Below are 18566 nucleotides of genomic sequence, written 5' to 3' on the forward strand. Positions count from 1 at the left end.
TAGTGTTAATGTTAACTAACATAACTAAAAGAGGGCAGAAATAATCACCTTTTAAATGACCAAACTATTCTTAAACAATGTACACAATAAACAGTACTAACTTAGCGCAAAGCATTCTCTCCAGCGAGCATCATATATTTTTCTGGTTTCTTGCGGGGGGTATATCAATGAACTAAATGATTTGTGCTTTTTAAGCCATGCAGATTGCATGGAACCAAGTTCCAAGTTCCTTTAATCTTGACCTATTTTACAAGCTTGTGCAGGTTTGTACATCAAAGTCAATAGGATGTTAAACATGTACATGCTGTTAAACTTACATTGAAGTCAAGAAGTGCATCCATTTGATTTTGTATAATTGGTACAGTTTTTAGGAGTTTTTCTGTGCTCATTGTTCTCATCACTCCATCAGCCCTGTTGTGCAAAACAAAAGAAAATTCTTCATCTGAATTTTGAAGGCACTTGTTAGTGAGAAACAAATGTAGAAAATAAAATAGGTCAGAGAAAACATTTAAATTATTGGCCTTTAAAACAGGCATTTTGAGGTTTAGGAATGCTGCCTAGCCAATATAACTGTCATAACGGCAGTGCACAATACCAACAACTTCTATTTGATCAAAATATAAATCCAAGATGAATTTTTGCTCAGAGGAAACATAACTGATAGTGCTCAGAAATGTAGCAGAGCTATGATACATCAGGAAACAAACAAAAAAAATGCTCTGAAAGTTATTTCTGAAGCAAATTTTTACCTATGCTTTTTCCAACCACCCAATTATTATTTTGTGTCAGTGTGGATGATTTTCTTTTCAACTAATAGCAGTAAGAAAGAATAAACAAACGTGACTATGTTTTTCAGGCTTTTTCAGAAAGATTATAGAGACTACATGACATTTCCTTTTATGAATATGACTATGAATATGACTATGAATATTTGGTTATTAGTTGTCCAGTCTGAATAGAGTAATACCAAAAATATCCAAGACCAGCAACCACTGAGGACGACATTTCATCACCTCAGTGACAGGAAACAACTGCTTTCTGTAAGACAAATCAGAGAGCCTTGCAGTTGCATCAGCATGCACACAGCAAACCAAGTGTTTCCTGCAAGTGCAAATCTCACAGCACATCTGCACAGAAAAGGCCGTGGCTGTTCTCCAGGCTGGAAGGCAGTGGGGAGCACACTGTTTCCAGCTTTCTACTTGTGCCATATACTCCCTCCTAACAAACAGCAACTGCAATAAACAGTTTTATAATAAACATTTAACAGATTTAGGTTGAGAGTTTTGTGGGTAAGTCAATTCTTAACTTTTAAGCATCAAGATAAATTATCCTGCGTATGGATGATAAAGGATGCCCAAATGTAAAACTAAAATTATGTTTTCAAAAAGCACTGCATATAAAGATCACGGACAAATATGGGAAGACTTTCAGCCGTGACCAGAACATCCTCTCCAGCCTTCCCAGTGAAGGAGATCTCCATATTAATGCCATCGTTCACTGTCACATGCAATTTACACAACTACTGGTGTTCTGCACTGTGTTATTTTACATGTATGTAAGCAGGTACCTAGTCTCAAACAACTGATTTCTCTTAAAGGAGCTCGCATTCCAGGGGAAAATTTAATTCCTGCAGACACACCCTTCTGCGTAGCATCTACTACAATGTTCTGTTAAAAGTACGAATTGCACTACCTTTCCAAAGGCAGTAAACTTCATCCAGTTTGGGACAAGAACAGAGAAACACCAGGGAGGACTGCAAGGTGTGTCATGAAAACACCTGTCATTTAAACATTCTGAAGCTCGAAACACAAGTAAATTGCATAGTCCCCTACACTACATGCAAGACAGAGTAACTTTGTGATCTATTGTGGAATATTTGTCCAAACTTCTACTTTTTTGATAGACACCAATTTTAATTTCTTTATATTAAACTGTTAATATTTAAAGAAGTAAAATTAAAGTAACAAAGTAAAATATCTTGCAATATACATAACCGGGTAGTCCAGCCGTTGTGTGCCATGGGAGATATGCAACTGGGAAAAGCAGACATTATCCTCTGTACTAAACTGGAGCCAGGATTAGTATTTCCCACTCGAATTACAGGATATAAGACAAAACTTGAAGATAAGCAAACCAAAATAGAGTCCTTACCCTCTTTTTACTTTTGTGAAGTCAAAAGCCACTTGTCTATAGGAAACTGCCTTTTCATTCAGATACCTACTATACCGTCTGATAAACGTTGACATGTCATAACCTAAAAAAACAAGTTTCAGAAGCTTATTACTTATCTAGTCAATTAAAGATCAAGTGACTTACTTTAAATAAGATATTAACGCAAGAGAGCTTCACTATATTTTTGCCCAATTTTGTACAGTTAATCTGTGTTATGAAGAACTGTGTACTTCACACTGTTGTCAGTTCATACTAACAGCACTGTAGTCACCATGTACATCAGACAATACTGAAAACAGAAGACCTGAACTATGTAGAAGTTTACACTTCACTTCCTAAGGAAATTACTTCCAAAAGCAAAACAAAGTACTTTTATGCAAGTTCTTTCACACTGTGATCGAAACTACCATCAAAAAAAGTTACACGATGCATTCATGAAGATGTTCGCGTCAACTCCACAACATTCTCTCATTTACAATAGAAAAAAAGGCATCGAAGGAAACATTAAGACATAAAAAATTTCTGTTACGTTAGGACAGCAGTGATAGGAAACATTTTGATAATTGCCATTCTAAAGATACAGACCAAGAAAAAGATTTGTTCATAAACTGTAGTAAGACTATGGAAGTTAAGATTCAATAAAATGAGGCAGTTTGGTAGACCCTTGGTTGTCACTGAGCAGGTTTCTGTCCCCAGGCAACCACTCTGTGTGCCTGTTTTAGTACACTTTTGGCAAAAATTTGAACCCGCTATAAAACACAATTTGGAAATAATCAGCCACCTGAGGAAAAAAAAGACGACAGCTACACGTATGATCAGAACTGCACTGAACTGCAGTGTAACAGTTTGGAAGGGTGTTTCAGTTGAAAAATCTGAACTAGAAACTTATTTGCCTATGGAATTAAAGATGGATGGAAGAGACTTCAAACAACCTCCCAAAAAGCAAAAAGTTACTTTTTTTTTTATAGACAGTTCTTGTGCTTCATATGTATATCAGATAGAGCATGTCAGTGAGACTTCTTTAAATTTAACTTACAAATCAAAATATACCTCTCCAAATGGAGAGGTCTCTTCAGAAACAGGAGGAGCACTAAGCCAGATCTGTTCAGCTAAGAAAGTTAGAAACCTTTACAAGTAAGACTTTTCTAAAAGTTGCAACAAATTCCTCCAGCAGGCAGCTTCTGCCATGCCACAACAGCATTTTAAATTAAGAAATGTAGTCTGGGGTAAAACAGACAGAAAAATTACTTCTTAAATAACACAGTCCACTAGAGTTACCACATTGTATTTAACATCCCCCAGCACACTGCTAACTTTTCGTGAAAGAGACGCCTTACCTTGCAATCCACTTTTGTCTAGGAAATTGCTCAAATTAAACAATGTGTTTCTGGACGCCAGATACTGGATAAAACGCTAGATGAAAGGAAAGATTTGAATGCTTTTACTATATTATCAAGCTGGAACTAAGGTAACAGTACTAGAAACTCTTTATCCAGCTTATGAAATTCAGCTTTTATGCTTTAAGACTGATTTCATATCTGGAAACTATTACCAAAAAACTCAGTTAATTTTCAAATTCAGCTAGTTACTTTTATGTAAAAATCTGTGAACAAATCAAAGTTACGTAGATATTGCACAAAGGCCTCTGACTGAAAGACTTTATTTTAAGCCGGAATACAGAACTAGAAACTTCTGAAAAAGTCCTCCCAAATACATTCTCATTTTACGTGCTCACAATTGTTTCACTAACTTTATTTTATAACAAGTTGATTTCATTTTACCAGTTAGCCACAGCATCTTTGCTCAGCTTGGGATTTTAATAGTACTTGAATGTGAAAATAAGGTGATATAAAGATTAGTTTGCTTACAAATTAAACATTAAATAAACCTAAGTAACTATATGAAACATTAACACAGTACCATACTTAGTACATCTCAGTAGTTACATCTAATTCTGAACAATGTTTCACAGAAATGAATGATGCCATTTTCATCTTGTAAAGACACATTTCAGATCCACATCTTATTTAGCAGGAAAAGATTTTTGTCTTATGAACTACTGTATAGAGAGCTGCTACAAAAATAAACCTATCATTCACTTGTAATAACATTTTGACAGAGAAAAAAGTAGTTCTGATTAGTGTAAGAGATACTACTGAATTATTTTCATTAGCATAACTACATAGGTTACATAGAAAAAGAACTGGAGACAGATAAAACCACTCAGTACTTAGCTATAAATGAATTAAGCAAAAGCTTGAGGACCAAATGCTTTTCAGGTTTTTTACAAAGGGATTTATAGTTTCTCTATAAACTTCTAGACATTTTCATAAGCACTCGATTTCCATGTTCATTGTTCAAATACTCTCTCTAGTTTGAGAAGTTTCATCCTGAGCAACAATCTTACCCTCATTGCTTCTGTAACACATCTGGCAAGCAAAATTTGGCAATTTTATTCTTAAAATGGAAAATAGTTCAGACAGTGGTCCTGTGAAATACCTTTCATTACTATGGAGTGTATTAGTATCAGTTTAAAATTTACATGACTCAAAGTGCAGCACAGCAGAAGTGTATAGACTGCTGGAAAGTTTTGATTATCCCAGTGATAATGCTTAAAGTCAACATGAGAAGTTTGCCCTCTTGTGGCTTACTTAGCTTCAAAGTACAGACTTTTACCAAGACCATAAATACTCTGCAGCTGACCTGCAAGAGAAACCAGTGTGTGTGTGTGTGTGTATAAGTATTAAAAAACCAATAACAACCCACACAACAGGGAAACCAACAACTTAAAACCCTTCACAACACAGCCAGTCAGCCAGAGGAAGAAGTTACACAACCTGTAAGAATTCTGAATGAAAACTGAAATTAAAAATTTTGGTCTTCTCCACAAAATCCTATTTGTAATTTTCTAAAGCTATTCCTCTCAGTTCCAAAGTTCATATAACTTACATAATACTCTGACTGTCTGTAGTAAAAAGGAAAGTTTGCAAACACTTTCTAAGAATGCCTTTGAAGTATAGCTTCAGGTTTTTTTAAATGCAGAAAATTCAAGCTGCTGCTATGCTTGGCTTGGCATCTCAAAAAATGAGGCCCCATAGGAATTCAAGTTGTGGAACAAAATAAGCTTTTTCCTTTCTGTTTAAGTTGGGGTTTTGTTCAATTGTCCTACACTATTTGGTATTATTTAGATACCCAGCTCGCAGGGACACATTTGCCTTCACTGCAAAAAGTTAGGGGGTAATGGTGGAAATCCATTCAGAATTAAGTTATGCAGGAGAAAAGACCATCTGGATTAGCTAGAGCATGAACCTAAATACTCTTCCATTTTCAGCTTTTAGAATCCCATTCAACGTAATCTGTTGGGTTGGTCTGGTTGTTTTTTCTATTATTAGCATAACACCACAGAAAAAGGTACCCCCAGCATTCAGGGCACTTACTTTTGATTCTAGAATTACAAGCTTTAAAGTAGAAACAAACTAAGTAGACAAACATATAAGACCTGTGTTCACATGGAGCTGATACAAAAAGGTAAAAATATAGGGTTGGTTTCTTTTCCTTAGAAAGATAATTAGTGGAAGCATTTAGCCAACATTTACAGGAATGAAGTGCTGTAACTGTTCTCAGACACATCATTTTTTATATTACCTCGTTTCCATACACCATTAGATGGTGGGTTGTGATGAGAGATTTGAAGACCACTACCCAGCTACTGTTGGTTGTTCTTTCAAACAAACTGTCTGCCAGTTGTGGGATGTTCACATTCATCTCATTTGTGCACTGGATTAAATCTGCAATACAGAAGTTTTTGTTATTATGAGTTCTGTGAAGGAAGATCAATAACACACCAAAAAAATCTGTACATTCATTTTATACAGTAATATTTTCTATGAAAACCGAGGGGCTTTCCAGCAAAATAAATAATGTCTTGAAAAGCACCACAGCACTTGGTCTACTAGAACCTTGTAATACAAGCTCCAACTCTGCTCACTGCCAATATCCCTGGTCCTCAATTGCTTTTACAGCTGCCTACGAATGTTCTGGAACAGAAGTACTAGAATGACTTACACTGGCTCTGATTAACAGCCCCCAGCTTCAAACATCTAAGGCATTAATAGCAAAACGATTCCTACATGCTACCATTTAATCAAGTTTTACTGGAAGATTATGACTAGAATTAATTGTAAACCTCATATTTCTGGTCTCTTAATGGACCAGTAAGCCCTTCTAGACATTGGTTCAATGTGAGTAATAAAAGATTCAAATACTGCTTAGTCTTGATACAATGCAATCAACACCTTCAAAAGGGCAGAGGAAATATTAAGTGAAAAAATGAGCCTCTAGCTACAATGCCAGAAGCTGTTAGATAAATTTAGTTACAACAAAGTGGGTTGTTTACCGAAAAGATGGTTAGGAGACAGCAAAACCCAAGGATGGCTAGCTAAAACAAAGCTATACAGTTTTTGCTTAACGTGGACTTCCAGTAGATGAAGTCTAGTGACTCTTCAAATATAGATTTTCTACTGTCACACCTATATAACCACCAGGAACCGTAATTATAATACAATCAATATAATAATATGTAATAATCCAGTAAGTTATTTCCAAACGTCGATGAAGTGATGACTTAAGATCATGATGCTACAGTGACAAATACAACAGCAGCAACTATATTAACATCCATGTGTGATATAACACAGCTTGCTAGTATTTAATATGAAGCTTAAACTTAATGCAATGTAGTAGTGCTGACATTTTACTACCATTACCACCCCAAAAATAAAACCATAATTTTCACTCAAGCTGCCAGCCCTGCCAAAGGCCATAGCTCAATGAGGATTGAGATCTGAGTAAGCCCTATGACTGCCTGTCTATGGGCTACTAAGGCTAACTGGAAACATCCGTTTCATCTGACGGTCAACGCTGAACCTTTGAAGACAGTTTTATATCGTGGTATGAACAAACATTCCTCAGGAAGGATTCCTGAAAGACAGGGCCCTCCGTCAGCCACAGAAGCAGGTAAGCATGGCTACCATAAACTCACAACTAGTACAGTCACAACTGAAACGGCTGCTATTTACAAGTTTAAGTACTAAAGGAAGCAAGCAGGAAATGATTTCCACATTCAAAATGTAGTGAGATGGAGAGATTAGCCATTCCTTTATCTACAAGTAAAACTGTGATGACTACAGGCACTCATGACCTCATTTTGAAGTCACGGTTATCTATTATTGGATGGTGATTTAGGGCTGTTAAGACAATACTAGGATATTACTCAGCAAGAGACATGCTCTGAACTGGATCATTAAAACCAAGCCCTGCAGCTTCTTGATCTTCAGGTCTTCCCACCTAAGTAACAACACAAGCAGTTTTGTGCAAGGCTGTCTCGGATTTAATGTGCGTTCCTGCAAAGGTATACGCATCACAGGATGTCAAGTCATACATTCTGGCCTAAGAGGTGCAAATGCATATTAGAAAGTGAGAACTTCTATTCCGAAATGGAACATTTGCCAACTAATCAACAGTAACAAAGAAAGAGGTGTCACTTGAAAATCCACTAACTAAAATTAGGGGGGGGGGAAAGAGCGCGGAAAATGTCCATTCTAGATGACATTTTGTTCCAGAAGAAATGTTTTCTAAAACGCCACTGGACTTTCAAATCATGTTTTGGTGTCTGTTGCAGTGTGTAAAAGAAAACAGGCTCTGTAACTCAGCAGAAAAATCATCCCTCACAGAACTGATGAGTGCTTGTGTGAAAAGCATATGAATGAACTTGGGTGGCGGGGGTAGAGAGGGCAGGGACATTAGGAAGGAGAACTAGTGGCCAACTGGGAGACAACACAGGCAAGAACAGAAGTACACATGCAAATCTAGCCTTGAATGGAAGTAAATCTGACTCTTTCCCTTGTTTGCATTTGCACTGCCACACCAGTTACTAAGTTCAGCAAAACATGAAGATGATTCTTCTACAAAACGCAGGTTGAACAACACAAATGCTTAATAATCTGGTACGTCCTGATACCCCAAAGCACCTATGTCATATACATTTCAGAGGAGTTACATCTATCTAAAGTTTTCTTTAAAAGTATTCATGAGTGATGCTAATTAGGCAAAGAAATATTTGTACAGTTAAGTCCAAATTAGATCAGCAATTTTTATGCTAACCATAGCATAAGAAGCATAGTACAGACACAGGAGAAGAGAAGACAGTACCCTGCATCCCACACTGCTGCAATGCCTGTTCAGGGAGACTGTCACATATAGCGTTCTTGCTTATTTATCCTATTCCCAGACACCCTTCATTAAGGGAGAGAAAAAAAATATATAATTATTTTCACATCCTACACTTTAGACAACTCATCTCACACCCACCTATGAAAATACTAGCTACATATTTTGAAACCTAAAAGCCCAAAGCAACATATCTCAAGACTGCTAGTTACTGGGTATGGTATGAGCAACATAACAGGCAGGTATATAACCAAAGGGCAAGGCACTAAGGGGAATAGCTTTAACCTTAGAAAAGAACAAAAAAGAAACAAACAAAAATACCAAGCAAACAAAAAAGGATAACCCTTGGTGAAAGTGTGATGGCTGTTTCATCATTGAACTTCTTGTCATAGGAGAGAAGGAGGAAGACTGAATACTTACCCCATCAATACCACATAGAGAACAGAAAGTCACTCACTGTATTGACCGTCTGCATTAACGCCCGCAACACCTCACAGCTGAAAAAGCAGCTCTCCTGGGAAGTACAAAGCAACTTCCAGACTCAAAAAGCTGCTACAACTTCCATACTGTAATACACACAGCATACAGATATTAAATAATAAATACTGGCCATTTTTTCAATTAAGGCAGCAGTTTGAATCAAGAATTTTAAGTCAGGCTTGCAGCTGGCTGGGAGACTCATATGAGGGAAGCTTAGACAACAATGAATGCAGAGTTATATCCACAGATGAGGCTGGAGACTGCCCAGAGAAAGGCCACCAGGATGGCCAGGGCTTAGGCCACACGATGCACAAGCTGTTGAAGCAGGTGGACTTATTCCATCTGCAGAACAGAAGGCTGAAGGCAGGGAGGGGGAATAGAAATGTGATCATCATGGTCAGATGTTTCTTAGAAGTTCACAGGAAAAGGATGAGAGGCAGACGACATGCTGCAACAAGGGAAATTCTTATCAGATGAAGAAATCAAAAGTCTTCACACTGAAAGTGGTCTGGCACTGGAACCCATAAGCAACCAGATCTTTTAAAGTTTGACATGGTTTAAGCAAGAGATTGGTTAGAGGACCTTCTGAGCTCCCTTCCAGCCTGAACTAATCTACAGTTTTATGCACTGTCTATGGAAAGAGAATGAGAAAATGGAGACACGCAAAAAGAGAAGTGACTTACAAAGTTAAAGTCCAAAAGAGTAGCCCAACAGGAGTATATTTCTAAAGATTTCAAAACCCTACACCTATGTAAGTGACAGATATGACTTACATTTTGAAGAATTCCATCTACCTACCTATACTAAATCACACACCAAACTTGAGTAAAGGTGGCAAAACTAGATTTTCCTAGAAAACAGTTCTAGTTTGTTTTTAAGTAGAATAAACTAATGCATATTTTTGTTATAACAGATCAGTTTTGCAGCTAAATGGCTTTCACGTAATTCAGTTCTGTTTGGGTTTATGGCTTTTTTCCCAACAAAGCAAAGATTTTGCAAGGAATCATAGCAAAGGTCTGGTCTGCAGCCATATATTACATTCTTCATTTAAAATAAAAAAAAAAACACCACACCACCAAAACCATAAAGGGAGAGTAAGGTAAATGACATCCCAGTTAGTTAATTCTTTATTTACATATTCCCCCAGATACGGATAAAATTCAGATGAACTCAACCCCTCATGTAATAACTTCTGGCCAAACACCAAAGAGCTTGAAAATGCTCAACTGCTTTGCCCAGTAGGTGACCTGTCCATTTTCTACATCAAATTAAATCTCAATTCATGTTTGCCAAACCAACTAGAAACGTGAGATGATTCTGGTGCAAGATTGAGCAGCTGAGCTTGCCCACGAAAACTTGCTGCAAGAAACACTTATGTGGAAATAAATTGGGAATAGAAATTATTCTAGACTATGTACTGCCTTCGTAAGTTGGGAAGCTACAGCAGAAAAAGTGATTTATTGACCACCATCCCCAAGCAGCAGTTGCAATGAAGGAGCTCATTACCCCAGTGTTGAAGGAAAAAAAATGAAGGGAAAATATGGTAATATACAGGTCTTAGAGGCTGGCTAAATTTAGTCTAAACACAGGACTAAAAAAAAAAAATCTTCAGAATAAGAGCACTTTGCTCTTCATTCACACGTTTGTGGATATGTTTGAGATTATCCTCCCCCTCTGCTCTGCCCTAGTGAGACCACGTTTGGAGTGCTGTGTCCAGTTCTGGGCTCCCCAGGTTTCAGAAGGACACAGAACTGCTTGAGCAAGGCCAGCGGAGAGCTACCAAGATGATCAGGGGGCTGGAGCATCTCCCTTATGAGGAAAGGCTGAGAGACCTGGGTTTGTTCAGCCTGGAGAAGAGAAGGCTGAGGGGGGATTTCATCAATACCTGTAAATATCTAAAGAAGATGGGACCAGACTCTCTTCAATGGTGCCCAACGACAGGACAAGGGGCAATGAGCACAAGCTGGAACACAGGAAGTTCCACCTCAATATGAGGAAAAATTCCTTTCCTGTGCAGTGCCAGAGCAGTGGCACAGGCTGCCCAGGGAGGCTGTGGGGTCCCTTCCCTGGAGACATTCACACCCCACCTGGTCGCGTTCCTGTGCCCCTGCTCTGGGTGTGCCTGCTCAAGCAGGGGGTTGGACGAGATCATTTCTAGAGGTCCCTTCCAAACCCTGCCTTTCTGTGATATTGCAATTTTATGAAGTTGACTGGAAAATTATTAAGAAACAAGTACTGCAATCCTGGGAAGCAGCTCATATACAATATTCAGATTAACTACAATTAGAAAATAAAATAAGTCACAGGTCCTGCCAGAAACTCAAGAAATTTGTATTGTAAGAATTACTCCAATTTATTTATTTTTAAAAAGATGCTAAAAAACAGAGCTCAAAAAAAAGAGCTCCACAAGACAAGCAAATCAGTTTACTACTGCTCCTGTTTAAAGGATCCAGCTTTCACACTGAAGCTGTCCAGTGTGTGAGCAGCTTTGCTTGGACAGCATGTTTTTGTCCCTGCTAGAGGTAATACTGTTATAAAAATTCAGTGCCCCCAAAAGAGCTTCTTACAGGAGCCAGGCCTGTGTTTGACATCCACCCACGGTCACAGAAATCGGTGTCACAAATGCAGCATTGCAGCTTAGTGCAAGATTCAATGTGGAAATGGCCATCTGAACAACAGGAGGGGCAAAATTTGCCTTAATGTATATTTAAATTCAGAAACTAATAAACACTAAGTACAAGGCACTATTAATGAGGCAGGTATACCCTCACAAATATTTGATTTCTCCCAAGCCAACATAAAATCAACATGCAAAAAACACTACAGATGATTAATCCAGTAAACCACATGTTAACAGCCTGAGCTCATATTCAGAACATGCACATATTTAGCCCCCGGTTCAACAGCAGTCTCCTATTATTCTGCAGTCTTCCACAAACACATGTTTACATAGCTATACCCAATAACAGGTCATATATATGAATAGTTCTTTGATTATTTTTTTTAAGATTATTAAAGTTACCAACCTATTAAATTAAACAAATATAGTTGTACCATTACCTTTGAGCAGATGTGCATGTTATGTATCCTTGCCCTACCACAAGGTACTGTCAAAGATTAAAGGTCATTCTGAATAGACTACATGCTTTTCAGATAGCATGTACTGCTTTATGTCAGATAAACTCAATGCCCGGACAAGAAAAATACTATGATAAGAGGGATATGTATATAATCACATGCAAGTTAAAGCTTTGATGAAAAATTCTTAATGCCCTACTCTTCCAGAATAGTCAGAATCTAAATATTCTAACATACAAAATACAAGAAGTTCACCAAGCCAGGAAAAGTGAAATTACCCAACAAACTCTCTGAAGCTGTCAGGAAGCTCTTATTTGCTCTAATGCTTCATCTTTTCTTAATAGGATGAAAGCCAAAGGTTATTGCTAGAATTTAAATACATATTAATGGATCGAAAGTATAAGCCAAGTATGCATCACATCAAGTTTACCTAATTGGTAAATTTATAACTGAAGCCAACACACATAGCAAAGCCATTACTTTTTTAATCATAAAAGGAATATAAAATAATTCTTGAATGAGTTGAGTAATTTCTCTTATTGAAATTATGTCCACATAGAAGAGTTCAATAGAATACAATCCACTTAAGAGTACGGATTAGCTTTCAAACTGAAGAGATAACATGCTAGTGACTGACATTCCACTTGCATGAGGGAACACTGTGGCTAATCATTGATGGTGGAATATGAGGCAGCGTCTATACTTAAAATAATTCTACTCGAGCTTGTGCGTTTGCATATGATCAATCTTTTCCCCTTTCACCTGTGGCCATACAACAGGATTTTAGTGAAGCACTTGACATTTAGAAAGCTATTGATACAGGATTTGGTTTTTTTTTTTCTCTAGGGGAACAGTTTTTCCACAAGACAGAACATTCAAAGCCGAAACACTTTCATTTTATTGCAGTTATGAAAATCACACGCAATGGGGAAAGTTTCTGTGTCTCTACTTAACCCAACAGCTGAAACAAACACAACAAAAAAATTAAAAATCCTATAGGTGTCTGCTCTGCTAAGACTCAAGTTCAATTCCCTTCTCTAGCTCTCTAGATTTCAATTCATATCTTTTAACTCCCAAGTCACACCACTTTCCATTATGTTAGGATCTCATTTTCTTATGTTCATACTTCTCACTCTAGCCAAATATTTGATCACTGGAACAGAGAAACAAGTGTGAAGTGTTCGCTCACTTGGTAAGCAATCTTCAACTGAAACACAAATGCTGAATATCAACATTTGTTACACGGTTCCACAGGTAAGGCATTACCCAAGGGGCGGATAAGAATGTCAGCAGACACACGACTGTTTCCCACATGAAGACACGGTGCAGCACCAGCTAACGCTGTCAACCATCTTTAAGAATACAGTGAAAATTTTTAAAGATCAGAAGTCAGCAGATTTGCACCAAATTGGTTAACCATCTGAAGAGATGGGGTTTATGCAGATAAGTTTGTCATTGGACAAAAAATTCCTCCTTTGATTTTTTTGCTAGGAATGCAGTTACAGTAAGCACTAGTGGTGGCGTTTCTAAGAAATTTTATGGATGCAGAATTAACTTCCCTCCACCCTCCAAAACAGCTAACGTGATCTATGTACCCATGCTAATTTTAAATACTTCCGTCGCAGGTTCTGGCAAGGCACACAGCTGCCACACCCCTCCTTTCTAGGAGGACATGGGAAACCGTTACGCACTAGGGAAAATAACTGTTAGTGAGAAAAAACACAAACAGACACTCCAGTTAAGAGTTATGTTAATGGAACATTTGACAGCAAATCTCAAATGAAGCAGAAACTGAATTGAGGCACACGCTACAGCAGTGGCAAAGTTTCACACAGTCAGTTTTTATTCTGTCATTTGCTGAACTAAAAATTTCTTTTTAGCCCGGGTGGTTTGTGTGAAGTTTAACATGAAAGATTATTTTCAAATGTCCAATATAAAGTATCAGAGAAGAGTTTTCAACTGGCTGCTGATGACAAGTATTTTGGATTACAATGGATATTTTTTCCACTCACCTTAACAAGCTGATTATGAAGGTAATAAGCACTTAAGATATTACTTACTCAAATTTTATCCAGTTTCAAAAAAAAATTTTCAAAAAAATACCAAACTTGAAGTTATTACACAAATATATACCAGTTTTATTTGAAAAGTTTCTGAACTCTAGCAAAACCCCTTGAAAACATTTACAGAACGTCTAATAAGTACTCTTCTTCAATATTTAAACACTAGAGGATTTAGCTATGCCATGGAAGGATTTTTGGACACTTACAAAAACCACAAGAAACCAGAAGTACTAAAATAAGAACAAAATAATGAGGTTGGCTGTAAAATCTATTATTAAAATCTACTTCTACAAATTAACAGTTCTGATGACTGTGAACTAGACACATTCAAATCTGATTCTACACATTCCCAGTGACATTTAAAATCCAGATAACAATGTACATATTGGTAAATTTCTAAATACTTTCCCAACTCTTCCATAGGTGATATCCTTATTTAAATGCAGAAAATAGAATTACAAAGTTCCTGGATGTAAATAAGTGATTTTCATTAGTGAAGCAAACAATAAGCGAAGTCGTTTTGAACATTAATTCAAGCACACAAAACTGACAATTTAAAAATTTTTATTCCTCAGAGAGGTACATTTGGTAACTGCATATAAAGCCTGTGCCAAAACAAAGAAACCCCAAACAGCATTCTTAAGTGATCAAGCTAGAAAGAAAGAGTGATGTTAAACCTGAGTCTGAGCGCGTAAGTGACATCTAATCTGACAGAAGAATATTATATAACCAGCGTGGATTTGAAAACTGAGTGATACTTACCTGTTTTCACAATTATCAGAAAATACCTACATTTGCATTTTAAAACAAAGTCTGCCATAAATGATTATGTTCTAAATCTAGCTTTGTTTCTCTTCTGAATAAACCCATTTGTATCAGACTGCTTTACTAGAAGGAGTTTTCTACAGCAGACTTTGCAGTGGCTTCACCCAAGTCACCTCAAGACAGGGACACGGAAATCTGGGCCACACATTTCTTATAATTAACAATAAAAATTACAGTTGAAAATTCTTCCTCTGCATATAATGTTATTCTGAGAGCTAGATTCACTGACTCAGGAAAGAGTTTATGGAAGAGTTAAAGAAATCTGAGAAGACCCACTGTGTTCAGGGCTTTCCATATTTAAAAAGGAATGTGATTTAATCTTATTTATATTAGATAAGCAGGATAAAAAAGGCAGAAGGCAGGTTTAATATAATGTAGAATAACTTGTTCTACGGCCAACAATTTATACTTTTAGTTCATCATGTTGTATCTTGTCTTTTTTTTCCAATTCAAATAAGACCATCATGTTCTCTCTCCTACTTAAAACTGCAATTTCTACTTGCAATTCTTAGAAACTACTTTAAACCTCTACCAGTAACCCTGTGAACTCAGCATTATTGCCTCAGGTATCTCTAACTGTCTAGATTTACTCTTACGGCAACTCTTTGACTAACCTTTACTTCTTATGTTTGAGAACAGTAAAAAAGATTAAGACACTTTCTGTGAAAAATACAGTAAAAACAGGTTCTGCTGGCCAACTGCTTCAACGAAGACTAACATGAGGATTGTCTACCAAATGTCATCAGCAAACAAAGCATTAACAAATAAAACAGTAAAAGAAGTTAAAAAATAAGGGAAACAACTCAAAAAGCAATAGGTAAGTCACACTGACAAGACTTTTTCTTTAATTTTTCACCTTAATTCCCACATACAGGTAGGTGCCAAATTACCATTTTGATCCACAACTCATAACGATTAATCAAAGTTCTCCACAGTTACAGATATTGTAGAAATGTCAAGGTGACGTCATGGCCAAGATGATGGCTAAGCTACCTTACATAGGAGAATATTGGTTCCAAAATAATTTCTTACCTTTAAACTTGATGAGTACCCCCGTCACACTTAAAGGCTAACATTACAATACTCCTAAATTCTGTCTCAACAGCTCCAGCCACATCTTGTAAATACAGTATTATAATTCCAACTACATTTGCCTCATTAATCCAAAAATAGTCACAGGCACAATTACACAAGCATAAGTGTACCATGACAGCACATAAACAAGTTAGAGCAGTTTAGAAACTGAATCTACCGACACCAAGATCCTTCTTATGTGCTCATCTCATCCGATACATTTCTCCTTGGAAAAAAAATGGCAATTTTAAGCTGTTCCATTCATCCTGCAAGCATCATCATGTTAGACTTTCAGGCAAGAGAAGTTGCTGTTATCCTGTTAAGCTCAAATTAAGAAAATAACCTGAATTGCCAGATCATCATAGCAGAATGAAGTTATACATATTTAGGATCACTGATATAAAATAATTAATGTTGAGCAGAACCTCTGGAGGTCATCTACTCTAATCCCATTACTGAAACGGGTCCATTTAGACCAACTAGGTTTGCTAAGCTCCACTCAGCTACTGCAGAGTCTTGACTAAACTTTGAGGTTGTTGGAGCCTGGATCCCTCTGAGGGATGAGTTCTCAAAGACATCTGGTTTGTGGAACCAGTATAAATGACAACTATTTTTGTTTAGTTTTATGACTCTTACTCTCCCTTTTTATATAAGGAAAAGGCTATCAGGCTCACAACTGAGCAGATTTGGAGCTAATGAATCTGGCTTACGTGGCTACTGCTACAAGCTAACTCATTTGTTCATTCCCCCAATATTTCTGATCTTCAAGTTGGATATAAACCATAGCTTAATTCACCTACGTCTTGGTGCAAGTTTAACACATCAGGTAAGTTAATTTTTTAGACCAATACAAATTCATAATAACAGGCCAAGATGGTTACACAAACAGTCTAGGAGAACCATCAACAGGGAAGTGAGCCTCAAATTATACTTTCCTTCTGACTCCCTCAACTAATTACCCTTTATATTATTTCGAACACCAGCTACTTTATTTTCAAAGCCCCTCGTAACTTAGGTTCAGCCTATCATATCCCAATTGCTATCAAATCAAAGAAATCATGTTCAGAAAGGACCTCAGTTAACATGTAATTCCCCTGCTTCATCTTAGACATAATTACCATAGGTTATGTTTTCATGACAGCTCACTGACAAGAAACAGGGTGGTCCCATTCCTGTGTCTACCTGCTAACAGCCACACACTTCCCTTGCTTATGCCACGCCAGCACTGATGTACTTCTCTCTAAACCGTATTAATTTCTCAAGAAAAAAAAAAAACAACCAGCCACTCAACAAAAAAACACCACTTAAGGGAGGGGGGGTGGGGGCAGGGATAATGGGGGACAACACACGAAGGGAAGCAACCCCACATAGTTCTCCCAGTGTCCTACAAGATAAAAAATGGCTCTCAAAAGACCAAAACTGGCAAAAGTCACTACAGAAGACGAGATGATGACGTGCAAAAGAAAGAAGAATAAGAGGGAAAAGGAAAGTCCTCCAACTTTCAGCAGCAATGAGTGATTATATTACTCAACTGACCAACTACAGCCATCTGCTGCTCTCCAAAGATGTCTGCCTTGGCCTTCAGGGTTACTCCACATTTCCATAATTCCAAGTTTCCTTAGATCTATCTCAGAACCCAAAAGCCCCATCTCCTGGTACAGATTAAAAAAAAGGAACTTCCTCTTGTCCTCAGTAGAGACAGAATATCCACCCTCTGCATAAAAGCCATCAACACAATGGAAAACCACTATTCTCTTATCTACTTTCTTAATAAATGTTTTTCTTTCAATGTTTCCTAACTTCCCAGTCTTCTTCATTCAGCTGATCTCTGAATTCTCTACAGTTTCACTAATATTATTATTTTTCAAAACGTAGTGCTCCAAGCTGGATACTGAAGCTCCCCAGCACCAGATTTAATGGAAACAGCTTTCTGTCTCATAATCTCTTCTTCTATAGACATAGGGAAGGACGCCCATCTTTCCTGCAGCCTCACATTGGTAGTTTATAATGAAAATGAAATAGAAATAAGCAAAAGCCACTTGTAGTGCTCCTGCACTTTCAGACTCCTTTTATACTCAACTTTGACACCTTTCTTACCCATTTAGAACTTTGGACTTGCCAGCATTCATCAAGCACTACTCCAATTTATCAGCATAACTGTCTTCTAATCTTAGTCTGAAGAGCAGCTGCAAACATTCCCAGCATAATGCTATTCTCTGTTAACACACAGTGTATTGTAACATAGTAGTTATTAATAAAAAGCATCATTAGAATCAGATACAGACATAGTCTCCACTTTAAGTATCCCTGAATTTGATGGCAAAGTGATGTAAGCAGCCTGTACTGAAGCAGTTCTCCCGTGCACTACTCACTCTGAGAGTTATGCAGAGGAAACACCAAAACACGTCCTTGTTACCCACACCCATCAAGGTCAGTTGTTGTAACAGGAGAGAACTGCCTTTGTTAAAATCTTAAAATATTAATCAATACAAAAGTATCTCCTCTCCCTACAATTCCTTTTTTGTCTGCTGTTCTTCAGTATTCACATTTTCTTAGATACAGTCACCAAAAATACCTTAAGATTATTTAAGCTAGAATAAGAAAATTCATTTCAGATAATGTTTACCAGGTCCCACCAATTTGAAT

At 37.2% G+C, this 18566-nt stretch overlaps 1 protein-coding gene across 4 annotated transcripts in view; it reads right to left on the reverse strand.

Annotated features, from left to right (window-relative positions):
- PICALM (phosphatidylinositol binding clathrin assembly protein) overlaps nucleotides 1–18566 on the reverse strand; it is a 70462-nt gene that overhangs the window by 35180 nt on the left and 16716 nt on the right. For all 4 annotated transcript variants that reach the window (XM_064441466.1, XM_064441464.1, XM_064441463.1 and 1 more), the window contains exons 2-5: nucleotides 5818–5960; nucleotides 3510–3585; nucleotides 2152–2254; nucleotides 318–411 (exon numbers count right to left, since the gene is read on the reverse strand). In XM_064441466.1, the coding sequence (XP_064297536.1) occupies nucleotides 318–411; nucleotides 2152–2254; nucleotides 3510–3585; nucleotides 5818–5960 (416 nt within the window). The remainder of the gene's footprint in view (nucleotides 1–317; nucleotides 412–2151; nucleotides 2255–3509; nucleotides 3586–5817; nucleotides 5961–18566) is intronic.

The sequence above is a fragment of the Phalacrocorax carbo genome, chromosome 1 (assembly GCF_963921805.1).
Source record: "Phalacrocorax carbo chromosome 1, bPhaCar2.1, whole genome shotgun sequence".
Taxonomy (NCBI): domain Eukaryota; kingdom Metazoa; phylum Chordata; class Aves; order Suliformes; family Phalacrocoracidae; genus Phalacrocorax; species Phalacrocorax carbo.